We start from the raw sequence: 20,904 nt of genomic DNA, 5'->3' as shown, positions 1-20,904 counted from the left end.
ATAATACCTAACAAGCTATTGTTTGTACCATTTTAATTGTATTGCCTTTCAATTCAATGGACCACGGCCTTGTTCTTAAAAATACAGGGCTGCCCTGGTCTTTTGCTGTTCAGCAGCAATTTACCAAATTATTTCAAAGTTAAAATGGTTACCCACTTCACTGCCTTCGGGCTATGTTGACTTTGCTCTAAAGGAGCAACTGCATGATCCCAAGCTGTGAAGTTCCTGTAAATCAGAACCCTGAGCTGTAGCCAGGAAAGGGGGTTAGCACAATAGGGCACCAGTGGCAGGGGCCAATGTAAACGGAGCACAATTTAAATGAAGTTACCAAAACCCAACTGGTCCCTCGATGGCTGTGTTACCAGAGCTGTGCCTGGGGCAACGGCTGGACTAGCCAGGGTTGCTACAAGACAAGGCTGGGGTGAGTGAATAGTTTATGGACTTTGCCTACGCTGGCTCTGGTTTCTACAAAGGTCAGGACTGAAGGAACAGGGAGGGTGTATGTGGGATGGAGAGACATTGACAGAGCTGCAGGGGCTGGCAATAGGTTACAGAGTACCTGCCAGTATGATTAATTTTGTCTGCGGCATCAGTCTCTCCCTTTCAAATAGATAAGACAGGGATCGGCAACCTTTGGCATGCAGCCCATCAGGGTAAACCCCTGGTGGGCCGGGCCGGTTTGTTTACCTGCAGCATCTGCAGGTTTGGCCGATTGCAGCTCCCACTGGCCACGAGATTCGCCGTTCTAGGCCAACAGGGGCTGTAGGTAAACAAACTGGCATGGCCTGCCAGGGGCTTACCCTGACCGACCGCGTGCAAAAGGTTGCTGATCCCTGACTTAAGATTTACTCCAGTTATTTAAAGACAAGTCTCTGTTCCCCATCTCATGAGGGTTTCAGAAATGAGGGCACAGGGGTAACAAGGGAGGCAGCAGTGCAAATTAAAAACACTTCTGTGGGGCGCTGCCTTTGTTAACCACGTGGCTTTATTGGATCCCGCTGGCAAAACAGGAAACTACATATAACTGGCTTCATGTGCCAAGGCCAACCGGAAACGCATGGAGAGATTCACAGATGCATGTTCCTGCTGATCCTTTATTCCATGCACTGAGCTGCCCTTGAAAAGGTGGTAGGTGTGGAGGGGGGAGGCTGGGGGTGGAGAAGGAAAGATAAATGCAGCTTTTCTATCCCCCCCCACAGGCAAAAGGCTCCTTTAGAGGAAGTGGAAAGAACAGTGGCAAAGTGCTTTTTAGGGGTGGGATGCGGGGGAGCAAGAAGGGACTAGAGAACGCTCCATCTGCTTCAGCTGGTGAAACTTCCCAACCTCTTATGTACGACTGGGAGAGTTGCCCCAGCCACAGGTATCCCAGATTGCTGCAGGAGTTCAGTCAACAGGTGATGTGGAGCTGGCCTAGCCGCAGCGTTTGGTGGGCTGCAGCACGCTACGTCTCCAGAGGAGACATGGGAACCCGCGCGCCTGCCCTGGAGTAGCCACAGGAGACAATTCAGGCAGAAGCAAAAGGGCAGATCAGCTCCCTGCAGCTGTTCAGGAACAGAGCCACCAACAAAGGGCTGGGCAGGGGATTTCAGGGTCTTTCAATGTTAAACTAGCCTCCAGCCGGCAGGCCTGGGTATTCTCCGGAGGTGTGTGTGTGTAACACGGTGGCATGGCCCAAGGGTTTGGACACCTTTGTTATGGGAACTCCGAGCTGAAGCTGGTCTCGAGGTGGAGATCTCATTAGCAGATGCAGAAGCCCCCAAGCCCCCATCCACCATTGCTCTAGGGATGGGTCCTGGGGTGGGGGTCCTGGAAGCACAAGGGCTTGTAGGCAGGTTGGAGGAGGGGCAGGCAGGAGACAGCAAGAGAGGTGGGCAGGGGAGACAGCAGCCAGCAAGAGTGGGAAGAGCAGTCATCAGTTTCAGCTGCAGGGATCTGAGAAGGGAGGAGAGAGCCCAGTCCAACCTCTGCCCAGGCAGTGTCTGCGGTTGTGTGCAGCGAGGGGCTTCCCCAGCGGAGGAACCGCACCCACCAGACTCTCCGATGGGCCTCTGCACAATCAGCTGGCTCCTTCCACGCTTGCTGCCCTCCTCAGCTGAGAGTTTTCATCATGGCGTGGGCCTGTCTCAGCTCTGAAAGTGGAAGAGGAGATGCAAACAGCCAATGGGGGCAGAGTGACCTGGATCTCAACAGGGGACGCTGCAGCCAGTTCCCAATTCACTGGTCACAGCAGGGCAGAGAATAACCTCTCCGCTGTGAGCAGGAACAGAGAAATGACACGACAGGAGACAGCCGATCTCTGCCCCAGCCAGTAGGGGGAGCAGAGGGGACACAGGAAAGGAAGCACAAGCTGGCAGGGCAGGGACGAGGCGAGCGATTCCAAGCTGCCCATCTGCTGTCTACTCACCTGCCAGTAAGACCCGGAACTTCTCAGCTGACATGGTCATGGCAAAGGGCTCCGTCCCGCCTCGGTCCCCGGCTCGCACGGTGAACTTCAGGTGCACGAGGGGCTCGTTGACCTGCTGGAGCTCACTGGAGCTGAGTGTGTGATCCACCCTCCAGGACACAGAGTCCAGACGGTTCACTGAGGACAGAGGCAGAGCCAGTCTCAGGTTTGCACTGTCAGTGTAAAACACTCTCTCTATGCACAAGCCGGCGATATGGATTTGGGAAGCATTTTTCAAGAGCATTAAGCGGCTTCTCCCACCCCTGAAATGCAGCCACCTCTGGTGTGTGCGCAACACAGCAACTGTCTTACCAGCCCACAGCAACAATGTAAGACATTACAGGAAGGAAATGTCTCCAGTTGAAATAACAAGGGAGTTTCAGTCAGTGGAGTGGAGCGCTCCGAGATAGCTGTGTTATCCCAGCCACAACCCTCATTGCAAAGATTCCCATGAGTCCAAGTGGTTAGCACCGCCTCAGCTCTGTCTCTCTGTGCGGCCGAGAGAGGTAACGCAGTGTCCTGCAATGCCCTGCTGGGGCGCTGCTTCAGTGTTGGCTCAGAAGGCAGAGCACCGCCTAGTGCGGAGGTGGGCAAACTCTGACCCGCGGGATCCTCCTGCCCGGCCCCTGAGCCCCTGGCCCAGGAGGGGAGCCCCCAGCCCCTCCCCTGCTGTTCCCCTTCCCCCGCAGCCTCAGCTCACTGTGCTGCTGGCGCAATGCTCTGGGCAATGGGGCTGTGAGCTCCTGATGGGCAGCGCAGCTGCAGAGCCGTGGCCTGACCCGGTGCTCTGTGCTGCGTGGCTGGCTCCAGCCACGTGGCGGGGCTGCCTGTCGAGGCAGCGCGGTAAGGGGGCAAGGAGCGGGGGGGGGGGTAGATAGAAGGCAGGGGAGTTCCAGGGGTGGTCAGGGTTGTGGATAGGGGGTGGGGCGGTCAGGGGGCAGGGAACAGGGGGGTTGAATGGGGGCAGGGATCCCAGAGGGGGGGCAGTCAGGGGTGGCGGGTCCGGGGGCAGTCAGGGGACAGTGGAGGGGGTTGGATGGGGCAGGGGTTCTGGGAGGGCCATCAGGGGACAGGGAACGGGGGGGTGGGGGGTTGGATGGGGCAGGAGTCCTGCGGGGGGGCATTGGGGCGAGAAGCAGGGAGGGGGTCAGAGATGGGGCGAGGACCAGGCCATGCCTGGCTGTTTGGGGAGGCACAGCGCTCCAAACAATTTTGGAAACCCGATGTGGCCCTCAGGCCAAAATGTTTGCCCGTCCCTGGCCTAGTGCATCACCTGCACCATTCCCTGCTGCACTTGGATTGTCCTGGAGGTGAACTAACCTGGGCAGCTCCTAACCTACCGGGCTGACAAGGTCACAGCCCAAGGGGGTCAGACAACAGGGTTCTGGTCCCAGCTCCTGGTCATCCCCTCTGTTGCTGCTGAAAACCCAGTCACCCTCAGCAAACTGACCCTGTCCCGCAGCCCTCAGAAGCAAGTTCTCCCCAGGAAGTCCCAGAGGAGAATGGCTGGGGAAAGTCCTATTGAACTTCCATCCATGGACACAGGAGAACAGCTGGAGGAGTGGGGGCAGTGGGTACCAGCAGGGCCTGTACCCCTGCTGAAGGACCATCTCTCATCCGCGGCCTGGAGCAGTGTCAGGTTTGCACGGCCAGAGGGGGAACGCTTACATCTCAGGCTGCGTGCCCTCAGGCTGTCCTGTAGGGGGCTCTGTTTCTCCTCATAGGACCGGCACAATCCTGTGGCATGTTCTACAAAACACAGAGACCAAGAAATCACCCACCAAAGAGCATCAGATCGGTCCCTGCACAACACGACTCTGGTTCCAACAGGCTCAGAAGGGACCCTGGCTGCGAAGAAGCTGAGTTGGCCTGTTTAGCAGGGGGACTCTAACAGGATGCTGACACTGGGGCGCACATGGGATAACGGGCGGATGATGGTACCCTAGGGCATTTCAATCAGAAGATGGCCCAGCTACTGCTCCAAAGTCCTTCCTGATGGTTAACACAGCGAGTTCTAACTTCTCACGGATGGGAGAGTGCGGGGGACACACAACCCAGCAGCAATCGCCTCCTCCCCCCGAGAGCCAAGGTACTGAATTCCACACAGGGCTGGAGCAAGGCTGGTAGGACACAGTTATCCAGGGTTACAGCCTGGTGCATGGGGTGGACAGACTCAGCTCTGCTCCCCAGCACCCTCCTCTGGCTGACATTGCACCAGAGGGTCAGGCTGCCGCTACCAAACCCAGGGCTCCCCAGTGTGCTGCAGCCTACTCCAAGAGACCCATCCCTTGGCACTTCCCCTACCTTTGGGCAGCCCCAGCTGTTGCAGCTCGCTGGACAGAGAGTCGCTGTCTACGCTGTGTTTGGCCGCGCTGGAGAGGATGAAGCTGAGCACAGCAATAGTGGCCTTCACATCCCCAGACTCTGGAGAGAGGAGGAGAAACCTTTGGGCCTCTGCATGGCAGCAGGGCTCTTCCCCGCAGGGAGGCAGCTTTGATAGACCCTTGCAAGGGTCCGTGTCCACTGACGTAGGATCCAACAGCCCTTGACGTGGCCTGCCCTTTGCAGTTCATCGTCTGCAAGAGACTAGAGAGGGTGCACAGACAGATGCCGCCTCGCACTGGGCCACGAGGGGCAGCAGGGAAACAGGCATAAAGAGCTGGACTCATTGTCACCAACCTGGGTGAGAAGCAGCAATGGGCAGCGGACTGATATGTATGTGGGAGGGAGGGGGGAGTCAATGCAACCAGCAGGGCTCAAAACAGATTAGGATTTAAACAAGCCTGGGACAGGCAGGAGTTAAGTCTAACTAGAATCAACTGATGCTAGGGATCCAAATACTAATAATGGCCAAGGGCCAGAGGAGTAAGGGCCTGTCTAACCGAACACTTAGCTCGTGGCAAGCAGGGGTGTAAAGCTGCCCTGCCCTAGCCAGCTGTGCACTGTCCGTGGACCCTGCTGCTGCAGACTAACAGCTCCCTAGGGCACTTTCACCTACTCCTGTTTCCAAGCAGGGCAGATCCCAGGCACACTGCGGAACTCGGGGTGTGGAGCAGGGTCCACCCGGTCACCTAGCATGTGGCCGATTTACACCCTGGTTTGCTGAAACTAACCATTCATACAGCCAAAGCCTAAGGTTAACACTGTACAACCATCAGGCCCAAGTGGCAGTAAGGGCCAAGCCACAGCATGGCAACTCAGCTGGGGTCAGCTCATTCATAAAAACCAAAACAGACATTTCACAGCTTACATCATGGTCCCATCTGGCCTCGATTGTCCAGTCTGATCTGTGTAACACAGCCCACTGGGCGTCCCTGAATTAATGCCTGTTTGAACCAGAGCAGATCTGGATTTAGAAATCGCCAGTGATTGAGAGCACTTGGGCAGTTGTTCCAACGGTTAACGACCCTGTTAAAAACACCTTATTTCCAGTCTCAATTGGTCTAGCTTCAACTTCCAGCCATTGGCTCATGTTAGACATTTGTCTGCTGGACTGAAGAGCCAATTATCAGCTGTTTGTTCCCCAGGTAGGTACTTACAGGTTCCCATCACATTACCCCTTAACCTTCTCTTTGTTGCGCCGACCAGGCTGAGTTCCTGGGACCCCTCCCCTCCCCTCTGCATTGCCACACTAAGACAGCAAGTTCTGCAAGGCAGGGACGGGGGCTGTTCGGGCAGCGCCTGGGAAGTTTTGATTGCTACTGTGATCACCACAACCATCAGGCGCAGGGCTCTTCCACACGCTCAGGAAAATGGTGTTATCCCCCAACGCAAGGGCCCAGAACCACCCAAAAATATAAAGCCAGGGCAGCGTCTGGAGTGAGAAGGGGAAACTCGTCAGGCTGCCAATTAGCAGCGTCTCCCCCAGACAGAACAGGGGCAAGGACCCTGGGAGATTAGCAGGGCTCCTGTGCTTGCTCACAAGCAGAGGGTGCCGTTGGTTTCCAATGGCTGAGCATTAACTCTTCAGGCCTTCACTGCTTCAGGACGTGCCTCTCCACTCGAGACCCCAGCCAGCAACGCTTTTCAGACAATGTGGCTAACAAAGCTGAGCCTGGCGCCCATAAACACTGCAGGTAAAATGTCCTCAGGCCAGGGCACTGGGGCGTGGAATGGGCCGGGGGGAGGTAAGAGTCAGCCAAAGCCTGGCCTAGCATCTCAAAGCCACCGGTTTTCCGCAGCCTTCCTGCCGTAAGCACAGACAGAGGAATGTCAGTTCTAGTAATGAAGCCAGCAAAGCTCCCTGGAAGGCGGGTGAGGCAAAGAGCCAAATCCACCGTGACGGCCTCACGGACAGCACTAGAGGAGCCCAGGCTACGGGCACCCAACTGCTCTGAAAGGGAACGACACTCACCAAACTTGGCATCCGACGTTAGCTTCAGGATCTTTTCATACTGCAAGAGAAGAGCAACACGCAGGTCCATCAGCCCCAGGGCACTCTATTCCCGGGGCACACAGCACGGTGCAGAATGATCACAGAGCCCTCTGAATGACAGGTTTCAGAGTAGCAGCCGTGTTAGTCTGTATCCGCAAAAAGGAGTACTTGTGGCACCTTAGAGACTAACAAATTTATTAGAGCATAAGCTGATCCCTCACTCTCACAGATCTTGGGAGACAGACCAGTCCTCGCTTACAGACAGCCCCCCAACCTGAAGCAAATACTCACCAGCAACCACACACCATACAACAAAAACACTAACCCAGGAACCTATCCTTGCAACAAAGCCCGATGCCAACTCTGTCCACATATTTATTCAGGGGACACCATCACAGGACCTAATCACATCAGCCACGCCATCAGGAGCTTGTTCACCTGCACATCTACCAATGTGATATATGCCATCATGTGCCAGCAATGCCCCTCTGCCATGTACATTGGCCAAACTGGACAGTCTCTACGCAAAAGAATAAATGGACACAAATCTGACATGAGGAATCATAACATTCAAAATCCAGTAGAAGAACACTTCAACCTCTCTGGCCACTCAGTAAAAGATTTAAGGGTGGCAATTTTGCAACAGAAAAGCTTCAAAAACAGACTCCAACGAGAAACTGCTGAGCTTGAATTAATATGCAAACTAGATACCATTAACTTGGGTTTGAATAGAGACTGGGAGTGTCTGGGTCATTACACATATTGAATCTATTTCCCCATGTTAAGTATCCTCACACCTTCTTGTCAACTGTCTAAATGGGCCATCTTGATTATCACTACAAAAGTTTTTTTCTCCTGCTGATAATAGCTCATCTTAACTAATTAGCCTCTCACAGTTTGTATGGTAACTTCCAACTTATCTGTATCTCTCTCTCTCTCTCTCTCTTACTCTATGTTCCATTTGGTGCATCCGATGAAGTGGGCTGTAGCCCACGAAAGCTTATGCTCTAATAAATTTGTTAGTCTCTAAGGTGCCACAAGTCCTCCTGTTCTTTGAGCCCTCTTAGCAGATCCCCCATGGGGCAAGTAGAGCCAGGCTAAGGCCAACAATTCCATAAGGGGCCTCTGGTTTTGGGTGCACTTGGAGTCAATAGGAGTGGTGGGGGCTCAGCACTTCTGAGTAATGGGGCCGAAGTGTCTCAAGGGGGAACCCAAATTACCAGAAGCTACTGGATTTAGCCTAAGTAACCTGCCCAAGGCCACATGGCATGTGGCTTATCAGGGACTAGGACTCCTGGGTTCCTGCCTCCCACTAGACCAAGCTGCCTTCACAATGTGGGGTGCAGGAGAGGCCATTCCCACTGGCTGCTAGTGCTCCAGGAATGTCCTACAGGGAACCTCCATGATCCAAACAGTGGGTCAGCTGCTGTATGCGATGGGTGTTACAAATGGCTCAGCCCCATGTCCCCTAGTGGCCAAACCCCTTTGCTGCAAGACTTCAAGGGAATCCGTGTTGTCAACCACCAGCCTTTCTCCTTGCGATGGCAGGGCCAATGGGTGGATGAGGTGAAGCAGACCACACAGGACCCTTAGAGCAACAGACACTAACATTTACTAGTAAGTATTTAGCAGCCGTACGGCCTTTTCCACCAGCAGATCTCCCCGATGGGAGAGGGGGGAGGGGGAGGTATCACTGGCCTTCTTTTACAGATAGGGACACAGGCTTTAGGCACCCTGCCCAAGATCAGTGGCAGAGCTGGGAATAGAACCCAGGTGTCCTGACTCCCACTCTGATACCCCATCCACTCCACCGCACTGCCTGCCCTAAGGCTGGCCAGCTCGACATGGCCCACGCCACGCAGCCAGGGGGAGGGGAGACTTGAGTCTCTGCGATCGCTGGATCCCGGCTCAGCTAGGCTGAACGTGGGAGAAGAACGCCCTTCACTTACATCAATCCCCTCGCCCTGCAGGTCCTTGAGCACCTGGCCACAGATGAGCTTCAGCTTCACCGAGGACTGGAAAGGAGAGAGCAAGAAAATAAAACCCCACCACAGTGCTGGGCCTGGCGGGCTCTGTCTGGCAGGAGTCTGAGCTCCCCTCAAAACACACGCTTTCCACCACATCAGGGGGACCCATTTCAACCTTGCCCTGCCCCAGCCAAACAGCCACTGGTTTGGGTTGTTTATAAACCACTCACTTCTTGCCACTTTGGGGCACACCATGGTTTGGATTCCACAAAGAGACTCCCTGAGCATTGGATGCAACATTCAGGCTAAAGCCCCAGCCAGCTCTTGTAGTGCACTGAGCGTATTGCTCGAGCCCTCAATCAAAGCCTGTTCTACATACTTCCCGAGCCTCTCCCCGCTCTCTTAGAGACGCCCTCTCAACCAGGGACAGGTGCAGAGTTCACGCCGGTCGCTCAGGGACTTGAGCTCTCCCCCTTCATCAGACATCCCGAGTCCCAGAGCTCAGATCGGGATGCATCACTCAGATATTCCCATTGCTCCCCAAGGCCATCGTACCCCTCTCGACGGCCAAGGCTTCGTGCTGACTGTCTGGTTTCACAGCACCCAATACCGTCTCTGAGGGGAGGTTTAAGAGCAAAAAGTGCTCAGATCCCAGGGTGCTGGGCACCGGATAAGATCCAGAAGACAGAGAAAGAGGAAGTTTCCACTTAACTATTTTGGCCAAGGTGCTGATTTCGGCGAGGACCCAGTCGGGACAGTCCAAGTCTCCACAGAACCGGAACCTCTGGAAGGAGAAGATCGGGGGCAATTAGGACCCAGGTGGCCTTTGGGCCAGGGGACGTCAGTGGCAGAGAGTCCTTTGCAGGGCAGCCCTGCTCTTCTTGCCAGAGCAGGGGAACCCTCATTTCCCACTGTTATTGCTGCCCTGTCTCCATTGCACCAGAAGAGCCGCCCCCCAGATTTCTCTCCTCTCTGGGTACTTGGCTGCCCTCATCTCCCGTCTCTGCTCTGACTGAGCCTGCTGCAGAGTCGGACAACAGCTGGGTCGATCCAGAGCTGTACAAATAACTCTCCTCCTCAGGCCCTGGGTCCCCACTGTATAACGCCCCTGTGAACTCAGGCGCAGCGGCTCCGTGCACGGAGGCCGTTAGCTTTTGGAGCAAGCTCCTGGGGAGAACAACCAGACTCAGCTGGTCAAGCTCAGCCCTGGCAGGAGGGGATGCAACTGCCCTGAATTCAAAGGGCTTCCCCCAGGGCTGAACTGGGCCCAGAGTCTGAAGGAGACAGACTCATCCCCAGAGAAGGAAAGAGTTGGAGGGGGCTGGGGTATGCCCAGAGGGATCAGTCTGATGAAGGGGTGGGGTGAAGGTGGGACAGGGCAGATGGCCCCTTCCTGTTTCTAAACCTCTTCCGTTCCTAATAGCTGCCAGTTAAGCCGCAGCTTCAGCAGTTTAACCCAGCAAACGCTGGTACAGACCATGAGCCTGCATCCTGGAGCAGCTGCTTTATACCCGCTGCAGTTAGGCAGTGAGTGCAAGGGGACAAGTCTCTGGGAGCTCACGTATACAGGTCCACAGGCTACAGAACCTGGCATAAGCTGCTCAGAGCAGGGGGCAGACATCTGGGTCGAGGGGAGCAGGATGGCTGATCCCCCCAGTGTTTAACATTAACGTGGCTCTGAAATGATCCTTTCCCCTCCCACTCATTCCCCTGCACATCCAGTGCTGAAGCCTTTAGTACTCCCTGCTTTAGAAACACAGGTGCTGCTACAGCAACAGCCCATCAGACCCGGCATCCTGCCCCCAGCCCTGGCCAGTGCTGGCTGCTTCAGAGGAAAGATGCATTACAAGGAGTTGTCACTTGCCCCATCCTGCAGGGCAGTACTCTGGGTGGTGGGAGTGAGGCAGGGAAGGCAGCGTTTCCTTCCTGACCCCTGCAGGCTACTGGCCTGCACCCTGAAGCAGGAGATTCATTTATCCCGAGCACATTTAACTAGGAGAGGTATTAGAACTCAAAGGGGTGTCATTCCATTCCCCGGCTGCCACTGTGGGTTCCCCAGGCCAATTACCCACTGTGCAAAGGGGCAGCGCTTTCCATTTGCTCCAGCTCCTTCCTGGGACCCCACTGATCTCAGGTCACCGGAGGGAGGAAGCAGTTTTTAAGCCAGACCCTTCACAATGTTTAACCCCAACTCCCCTCTCCCCCCAGCTCTCCCCCTTCCCTGATGCACATGTTAGGAAGCTCGTGACACTGGCCTGGCGAACCCCAAGGACTGGGCTAGTAACGGGGAGCCCCCAGGCGTGGCTCCCGTTGTACCCAGAGTCCCTGCTGCCCCAGGAACTCAGCTCTGCATCGCCCCCGGCCCCCAAATCCCAGCAAAGGCCTAACACCCCCCAGCCAGCCATGCCCGGCGCCTGCGCTCACCATGGTTTCCGGCTGTCTCTGCAACGCCGGGCACGGGACCCCTCACCCACGCCAGGGCTGGAAGCCATCAGCTGATCTCGGAGCGCAGTCAGCTGACCACAGACTTCCCTGCGCCGCAGCCTGTCAGCAGCTCGCTGAGCCGAGTCAGCTGACCGCAGGGTTAGTGACACTTCAGCCGTGGAGCCTGCTGACTTATTGCACAGACTGAGCCTCAGCCCCTGGCAGCTCTTCCCTGCTGCCAGGCTGGGGGGTTACCAAGTCCCCTGAGACAAGGGGTGTGGGAGGGGATGTCTGTTATGGGGCCAGCTTCTGTTGGTGGGAGAAAGGAGCTTCCGAGCCACACAGAGCTCTTCTTCGGGCCAGGCTGTGTAGGCTTGTCTCTCTCACCAACAGAAGCTGATCCCATAAAAGATATCACCTCCCCCACCTTGTCTCTCTAACATCCTGGGACCAACACAGCTGGAACAACACTGCATCCAAAAAAACCATGAGTTTTTAAAAGACTGCTACGACCGTTAGGGGTTCTTTTCCTTTGGTGTCTGGTTTTTGAAGCTTCAGGTCTTACGTTTTGAAGCTTTTTCTATACAATGCTGGGTACTGGAAAATGGTGGGGGGGGGTTTAAATGGAACCTGAGATTCTCACATAATCTCATGACTCCATGAGTTGGGGCTTTAAGGCAAAGCACCAATTGTCATGAGTGAGACAGATGATAAAGTGAGCTGAGTCAAATCCAGCACCCTACTTTGTCACTAAATTAAAGCAGTGAATGATCAGTTTTATTGGGTAATTGTCACAAAGGCCAAAGAATGGGAGCCCAACTCCACCCCTCCCCCAAATTCTAGGGAAGTTCTGATCCAAATGTCATTGCTTGGGTTTCTCTCTCTGATGGGCCAGACTGGAACCCTAAATCCAAACGTGTCCAGTCTCGGGGGGAGTTCAGATTTTGATCTGAATCCAGAGCAGGTTTGGTCCAAGCTCTTCCAAAAATGTGCCTATGACACACTGCCGGGGGTGGTGGTGGGGGAAGCTTTAGGGGATAGAGTGGTTCTGTGTTATTACTAAGATGCAGTCACTTTCAGAACAGCTTGATGCTTTCCTTAACATTGCTGTGGGGAATGCAGGAGGGATTGGGGACGGGGTGAGAGGGCATCAATGCCTTCAGGAAGGGCTAATAGCTTAGATGGGCAGGGGAGGGTCAGGTCAGCCTGGCTTTGGCTGTGGGCTGGCTCCTGCTCACAGCCTTTTCCTATCTCCCTGGCCACCTATTGGCTTTCCAGCCTCCAGCTCCGCACACCTTTCCCCTCTCCAGCTCCCTTTCGCTCAGTAACTGGCCAGGAATCTCCCCATGCTGCACTGGGACACTGGTCCCCTTTGTGTGTTCCTGGTGCAGACAGTGTCCCACAGCTGTAGGGAGTTAAGAGCAGCTCTGCAGAGGGAGGTGAAGCTGGGTCTAAAAGGAAGGAGGCCACTGAGGGGCCTGGCTTAGGGTATAGCGTTTCGCACACACCCAGGATTTAGGTCAATGGAAAGATCGTTCCCTCTCTGGCTGCACATGAGAATGAACCAGCCTGGGCATACTGAAGGGTAGGAGGATGAGGGAGGAGCACCAGCTCCCTGCCAGCACCACACCTTGCCCAGAGGACCTGGGGAGGGCTATGCAGGTGGCAGGTACATCCAGTGGGTTACGCACCAACTTCCCTGCCTCTTTTGCTTGGGTGATTAGCCCCCCTCCCACACACACTCCCCCAAAATGATGGGAGAATGTTGCAAGCTGAACCTTGTAGCGTGAAATCCTGGCCCTGGAGAAGGCAGTAGCAAAACCCCCATTGGCTTCAATAGGATTTCAGTGGTAGTATTTCCTCTCAGACATGAACCCACCTCTCGCCTCTCCACCTTAAAAACAGTCTCCTAGAAGATCTCTCTACCCTTGGGCCCAGAGCTCTTGTTCAAAGCAGCTGGAGCAAAATGGCCATAAAAATATTGAAACACTAATCTTGGAGCTGACAAGGCCTGAGCTAATGTCACTGCTCCATTGCCTGTTTTTGCTGCATCCTTTGCCCCACCCTTCATCTGGGTATTTAGCCTGTAAAGTGTCTGGGACAGAACCTTGTCTTCATCCTGATCTCACACATTCTTTCACAGCAAATGGGGAAACCGAGGGTCAGGGAGTTTAAGTGACTCACCCGAGATAACATCAGGGGGTTGCATGCTAGCAGAGAAAACTGGCATGCTTTTAAACAGCTATTGTGTTCAATTTATCAGACAGTAGGGTTTTTGTTAAAAGCCAATGTTTATATAGGACCTAAACATTAATCTTTTGTGCAGCTGCATTTAATATGCCTATTATAATTTATATTACAGTTATGGGTGCCAGGTGTGTATAATTTTTGATGGTGCCCAGAACAAGTCCAAGCAGAGCCATCCCCAGGGCAACCGCCCCAGGCCCTGCACTGTGGGGGGGCCACATGCTTTGGGGGGATGAGGGGTCCAGATAGAGCTGTCCTGTCCATAGGACAGACCAGGGCAACCACCCCAGGGCCTGCACTTTGGGGGGCCCCGTGTTTCAGGGGACAGGGGGTCCAGAGTGGCCTGGAGGGTTAGTGGGGGGCCTGGTGCCAGCAGCAGCAAGCGACCTGGTCCCAGCCTGCCCCTGCTCTGCCCCCATTCCACCCCTTCCCCCAAGCTCCCGCTCCATCTCTTTCCAGCTTCCGTCCCTCCCCCGAGCGACGCCAGGAGCTGGTGGGGCAGAGGAGGGTGGGCTGGGGCTGGGTTGCTTGCTGCTGCCAGCCGCCCCGCTAACCCTCCAGACCACTCTGGACCCTGCATCCCCCCGAAGCATGGGGCCCCCCAAAGCACGGTAAGCCCAAACATTGGTGGAGCCGGGCTCACATTCCTAAATATTGGTGGAGCACGGGCACCATGGGCCCATATAACTTGCTGCCTATGATTACAGTCGCATCTAGAGGCTCCAGCTGAAATCAGGGCCTCATGGTACTTGGTGCTGTGCATACATGAAATCCCTATCCTGAACAAAAAGAAAAGGAGGACTTGTGGCACCTTAGAGACTAATCAATTTATTTGAGCATAAGCTTTCGTGAACTACAGCTCACTTCATCGGATGCATTCAGTGGAAAATACCCTGAACAGTTCACAATCTAACTAGGCATGACAGACCCAGGCTGGGAAGGAAAACTGAGACAGAGAGAGGTAGTAACTTGCTCAAGATCATACAGCAGGTGTGTGGCTGAGCCAGGATAGGGTTGCCAGGTAACCGGTTTTTGACTGGAACACCTGGTCAAAAAGGGACCCTAGTGGTTCCAGTAAGCACCACTGACCAGGCCATTAAAAGTCCAGTTGGCACAAGGCTGGCAGGCTTCCCACCCAGCTCCCGGGAAGCGGCCAGCATGTCCCTCTGTCTCCTAGGTGGAGGAGCAGCTATGGGGATTCTGTGGGAACTGCAGCCAATGGGAGCTGTGGGGGTAGCCTCTGCAGAGGGGGGCAGTGCGCCTGTAGATAAATCTCTGCATTAAGCATCTTTGCATAATTGTGTATCATTCTCATATGACTTTGTATTATGCCTCTTCATATAACCTTGTATTAAGTCTATCCATGTGTGACCTCTGTTTTCATTCAACTTTGTGTCAAGTCCTTTGATATGGGAACTTTGTATCAAATCCTTATATAGAAACTTTGTATTGAACCTTGGTATAATGTTATAGCCCCTAAGGATAAAGGTAGAAGAAAAATGTCTTTTTGCTAGGCGTAGAATAAGATGTCCCCTCACTTTTAATCAATTGCCCTGTTGAATGAATGAGGTGCGAATGAGTAAGGCGTGGAAGGCAAGCACCTCCAGCCAGCTGCAACAGTTGGAGAGAGGATGGAAACCAGACTCAAGAACAATAGAACTTGTCAAGCGGTCTCATTAAAGAAGATCAGACATATTGACAGCCTTGGGAGTTAGAAGCAAGCACCTTCTTTTGAAAACACCCGCTTTGAAAATAAATGTGGCAGCATGAAAACAACACCCAGAAGGAAGCACCACAGATGACCAACTGACACAGATTTTGAATCTGGTATAGATTTGCATGAGAGGGGAACTGCTATAAATGTGAGGTATCCTGCAGAGGACCCCAGGATGTCTTGTCAACATCAGAGCATTGATCCGGATTGACAGAAGCCCGACTCCACCCCTCCCGCATCTAACGCGCCTGGCCAGTGAACTTAAGGGGAGGAACTAGTTGGTAACAATAAGACGGAGTGTGCTTGTGTATGTGAGTACATGAGTGTAATATATAAATGTGGCAGTTTGCCTTATCCCCCCTGAAAAGATTCTGTGCAATACTGTAAGTACAACACGCAGAGCCCCTGTGGCCACCCCTAGGCCTAGCAGAGGGATGTCAGCCACTTCCCAGGAGCTGCCGAGGTAAGCGCCATCGGGTGCCCATGCCCATCACCCCCTCCTGCACCCCAACTCCCTGCCCCAGCCCAGAGCCGCCTCCTGCACCCCAAACCCCTCATTCCAGGCCCCATCCCAGAGCCCACCCCCAAGCCCTCACCCCCAACCCCCTGCCCCATTCTGGTGAAAATGAATGAGTGAGTGTCAGGCTGGAGGAGAGTGAGTGATGGAGGAAAGGAGATGGAGTGAGCCGGGCCTCAGAGAAAGGGCAGGGCTGTTCAGTTTTTTTGCAATTAGAAAGTTGGCAACCCTAAGCCAGGAGCAGGATCCAGATCTTCTGAGGCCTACTCCAATGCTCTAGTTACCGCTCAACGCCAGGCTCATGTTACCTCTCCACGCCTGTTCTGGGAACTGTGCTATGGTTCTGATGCAAAGTAAGTAAAAGCCATGTTAGATTTAGCACCATTAGGAGTAAAAGGGGAGAAACAAATCCCTGCTCCTTTCCCTTATTTTGGTTCCTTCTTCTCCCCTTCTCTGGTTCCCTGTCCCCCCCCCCGCTTCCTTCCCAGCAGAGCAGAGATTAGCGGCTCCAGGTACTAGAGTCTAGGAAGGGCCATGGCAGCAAAACTATAATAAACTCAATGTAAACCCCTGATGGAGGAATCAGGGAGGGAGGGAGGGAGCAGATAAAAGAGCCACCCCCGAGAGTCAAGGAGCTCTTACCACTTCCAGTGTGACAAACAATCACACAGTAAAAGCCAGGCACCACGTCAGAAAGGTGCATCACGTGGCAACACTATAATTCTCTGCTGCCAACAGGGGGCAGCAGAGGCCTTCAGATCTGTTTCTTAGGCGTTCTATTCCCTACTGCAAAGCAAACACTCTACCTTGCCTTCCGCCCAGGGCTACTCTGAAAGGGAGGTCAATGACTGAGCAACTGGATGTCCACTAGCCTGTTAACCCTGCTAGCTAAGGTACAGCTTTGGCCCCCAGCTGCATAGGCTGTGAGCACCTCATGCTCTTAATGTATTTGTCCTCACAACATTCCTGGGAGGGAGGGAGGGAGGTGCATATCACAGAAGGGGAACTGAGGCAGAGAGACTAAAGCCCAGATCCTCAAAAGGTACTTGACTCCTCCTTTCCCTTGATTTAAATTCAATGGAAGTTGAGAGTCTGAATATCTTTGAGGATCTGGGTCTAAATGACTTGCCCAAGGCAGGGCAGGGAGGGGACCCCCCGCCCAGCACAGCCCCTTGGAGAAAGGGCACCTCTGCTCTGGAACCAGTGTCTTGCCAGAGCTGTCCTGAGGGAGTGAGCTGGGCAGGGAACAAGAGGCAGCAGAAAAAACATTCCATGGGCCACCCTTCCCCGGAAAACTCCCCAGGCCCATTCTTACATTCCTGGCGCCCACCTAAGTTCTGAGTCTTGAAAGTTTGGCCACACCTGTTCACTATTGTAATTAGCCAAAGGCCACTGGGCACAGAGCAGCGCTGGAAGAGTAGTTGAAGGGAGGGGCCTGTTCTTCTCTCCCTGCACCCTGTGCTAGAGGAACAAGCACTGAGTGAGCCTGTAGGTCCAGGACCGCCCAGGTTTCCTTTTGTAGGACAAAGGACACCCAGCTGCACCAAAATCCAGCCCAAACGCTCACTGCGGGAGGCTGGAGTTGGCCTTTGGACCACAGACACCAGCTGGGCACCAGCTGTTCCAAGCAGGTGGGCTCAGCCGTGCCCTCCAAGCAGCAGAGCCATGCACAGGATCTTGCCACTCTAGCCTGCAAGCATTAACTCGTGCCTGGCTCCTGGAAATGGCTTACCATGGGATGTCAGTTACTGGAATCAGGGTGGGAAAGGAGGGACCCTCCCCTGTTAACTCCTCTTCCAAATCCATTCAGCCAGGACCAGGGGCTTGGGGAGGGGACTGAGCCCAGGACCTGTGGAGTCCCTGCTCCCACCCCCTGAGCGGTGGGGCTCTGATGGGCAATGGGGCTGGAAGAGAGCTGGACAGTTATCCCAGCTGAGCGGGGACTGTGGTCTCCAGGGTATTCGTGAGCACACTAGGTGGGAGAAGTGGTCGAGTGTCTCCTAGGAAGAGGCTCTCAGGAGATTTCAATGGAGAGCTAGAGGCAGATTTAAGCTGACACCTTCAGATCGCAAATCCATGAAGGCCAGCGGGTTTGGGGGACTCCTACCTTCCCCCCTGCGACAAGGAACAGACAGCATCAGGGCTGAGTCCGCAGCTCCAGGGCGGAACAGGAAGACATGGGGTGCTGCTGACCTCACCTTCATCCTGCGGCAGCTAGTTCCCTGGCAGCACCACACAAGGATTTCCACACATACACCCCCAAGAGTAGCAACATGGGGCTCCTGGGAAACAAAGCCACACTCTGAAATGCAGCTCCCTGCCGCATACCCTGCCTCTCCCAGGGAGGCTCCTGAAGGGGAATAAAGGTGTTTTCCAAAGTGCCCAGGGGTCTGACCTCCTGGCCCCCTTGCTCATTAACAGCATTCATAGCAGCATTCCAGGCAATACAGGGGTCACCCCCGCTCCAGCCCACCCCAGGGAGGAGCTTCTCGTGGGAGAGTCTGGGATACAGCTAAAGGGGTCACCTCCTTCCTCGCCCATTCACTAGCGGGAACATCCCCCTCAGGCAGGCAGCAGCCACCTCAGTGCTCTTCATTTACTCTGCAAGGATGGCAGTGTCACTTGACAGCTCGGGCAGGGACTGGCTGGAGTTTGTGCCTACAAGAAAAGGTCCCAGAGTAAGACAGGCCAAAGCTGGGGTAGCAGCTGCTGCGCTCAACCCCACCAGCAGCGCAGGATCTATGGCTGCTGGAAGAGGAAAGCCAGGGTTGAACTTGTTGCCTGATTGTAGAGGTTAGTATAATATAGGCTCCCCCATCAATCTGACCAGAAGATAAGGTTCTTGTCCTGGAATCAGGCTACACAGATTTAGTGAGTTCAGTGTCTTGTACAGACCTGCAGGGCATTTGGCAAGGACACTCACACTGGAGAACAAAACAGCCTTGGAGACTTTTATTAAAGTTAATGAAAAGGCTACAAAAACTCCAGACCATGCAGTACAGCACCGGGGGAACCTGTGGTATCATTCCTTATGACGCTCCTAGATTAGGACACTCACACCCTTCCTGGGGTACCTGGTGGTAAGAAATAAAGGACCAGCCTTGCTTCTGGCATGCCAAGTGAGCCCTATGGTCCAGCTTCCTCAATGAAGGTGAATAGAGCTGAAGAATCAAATGCTGAGTAGCTAAGTTAATAGACAGCTACAAAATTTAAAAGCTAAAGGAAGAGGAAGAAACAACAGAATAAGACAGACTAATTCCACAGGGTGGTTTGCCTTTTGTACAGGGCCTGAGCAATATCATGAATGTTCATGCTAATACCCAACCTTCCATGCAGGCTCATAGCAGACTCATGTATTTCATGGTCTGCTCAGCTATACATCTTAACACCAATTAGCTCATTCTCAAACCTGCCACTCCATGCCTGAACTGGTTTATGGTGAGTACATCCATGTTCCTGCAGCGTTCCCTGTGGTCACTGTCTGTTAAGTTCCATCTCCTACACTTAGGTAAAGATGTTCAGTTCCCCAAAATCTAAAAGGGTGACAATTAGGTCATTTATCTATGCAAAAGGTCACTAGCCTACTTCACCACACTTATGCTAACTTGCTTAAGCTCCTCATACAGGCCTTATAATTCCAGCTGTTGATCAAAGACCACAGCCTAGCCACCAACGCTCTTCACAGCCTAGCTGTGATGGACTGGAACAGGCATTCAGTGGAGACCCCCCGCCCCCACTGACTCTCGGTTTGCTGCTTCCCTCTTCAACCCCCATTGTTATGAATAATTCCCTCCACCCTGCCCCAGGATGAGTGATGCTGGAGGAATTCCAGGACAGATTATGGTTCTGTCAATGAACTAAGGCCCAGGGAAAGGGATCTATGCCATCTCGGCCAGATTTCCTGTGGGACAAATCACTAAACAAGGATTTGTGGTACTGGCACCTCAGTTTCACCTTAACCTCGGGGATGCTCTATTCCCCCTGTGTGAACCAGAGAGAGGGAGGCTTCTCTGCCTCACACAGCTGCCCTAGAGATAAATTCAGTTGTGTTCTTGGAGGTGGAAATGAATCATCCTGCAGGGAAGGGAGTCAGCAGCTGGGAGCTCTCAGTTGAGGAAGAAACAGGTGAAGGGCCTAGATGTATGTTAGGTACATCAGGAAGCGATGGGAGGGTTGAAACTGTATGGGTAGGGGAGGCTGGATCTCTGCCACAGGAACAGATGAGGCAGCAGATACAGACCTCGGAAAGGCAAAACTAGCTGTCTCTAAAACCCCCTGAAAGGAGGGGTTCAGGCCCTGGCTTGGGCCTCAGAACACCAGCTCTCTCTTGCCAGCACTTAAGGCACTTCCTCTGTGACCCTCCACAGGGTCAGGTCAACCAATAGCCCATAAGGGGCACTGGGCAGGACTTTGGCCATTGCTGCAAACTAAAGCAACCACCATTCAGCTAAGCTGTTGAGAGACTCTTGTGCCCCTAGATGTAGCCTAGAGCAGCTTGAGAAGCACTATTTCCTCCCCCCACAAAAGGTGCACACAGTCCGGCAGCCAATGGCTCGTGGACCAGCACTGGTCCGTGGACTGCCACTTTGAGTAGCACTGGGGTAGAGGGCTTTGTAAAGCTACCTTGCCAAAGTCAACCAGCCTTGGAAGCTATTTCATGCAGAGAACCGGTGGCTGGGAGAGGGAGAACACCCAATTTGTAGAACTCTGACTTGCACCTTGGGTGGGGGGGCAGAAGGGGGATTGTTTGCTATAAAGGAAGCGGGGTTATGGTATCAGCACATGCCATTTTACACCTCTTTTGCCCCCACTCCCAACTTTACCAGATACAATCTCAATCTCATCCCATCTCATGTTCTACATGGGGACGTATCTACACCCCTCCCTGTTTTTTCTAAAGTGATGGGGCTGCAGGAGGCGGCTCATTTAATATCTAAGCAGAATTGTCCCTTGACAAAACAAATAAGGTGACAGTCACCCGCACCCATTCAGAGCCTCCTCTTCCTCCCTACAATTCCCTTCGTGTGCCCATTGCGCTGAAGGGCTGCCCCTGTTACAGAGTCAGTACAGGCCAGCCTCACACAACAGTGGATTTTATTTGTCATTATACAGAAGGTACAGCTCACACAACAGCTCCCGCAATGAAACTGCGGCTTTTTGAAATGGAGGAGGCCTCCTACAAGTAGGTAAAAACCTATACAGCCACCATGGTTAGCC

At 53.8% G+C, this 20,904-nt stretch overlaps 1 protein-coding gene across 1 annotated transcript; it reads right to left on the bottom strand.

Annotated features, from left to right (window-relative positions):
• Window positions 1-966: 966 nt before the first annotated feature.
• On the bottom strand, window positions 967-11,428 carry COMMD4 (COMM domain containing 4). The gene is made up of 8 exons (XM_084641458.1): window positions 11,210-11,428; window positions 9,498-9,569; window positions 8,768-8,833; window positions 6,798-6,837; window positions 4,748-4,867; window positions 4,112-4,192; window positions 2,405-2,581; window positions 967-2,129 (listed from the first exon to the last, which is right to left on the bottom strand). The coding sequence occupies exons 1-8, from the start codon at window positions 11,210-11,212 to the stop codon at window positions 2,089-2,091; spliced, it is 600 nt and encodes a 199-aa protein (XP_084497584.1). The 5' UTR covers window positions 11,213-11,428; the 3' UTR covers window positions 967-2,088.
• Window positions 11,429-20,904: the final 9,476 nt, after the last annotated feature.

The sequence above is a fragment of the Lepidochelys olivacea genome (genome assembly GCF_965140295.1).
Source record: "Lepidochelys olivacea isolate rLepOli2 genome assembly, chromosome: 10".
NCBI classification, from domain to species: Eukaryota; Metazoa; Chordata; order Testudines; family Cheloniidae; genus Lepidochelys; species Lepidochelys olivacea.
The sequence above is the reverse complement of the archived record's forward strand: the minus strand, read 5'-3'. Positions and strand labels throughout refer to the sequence as shown.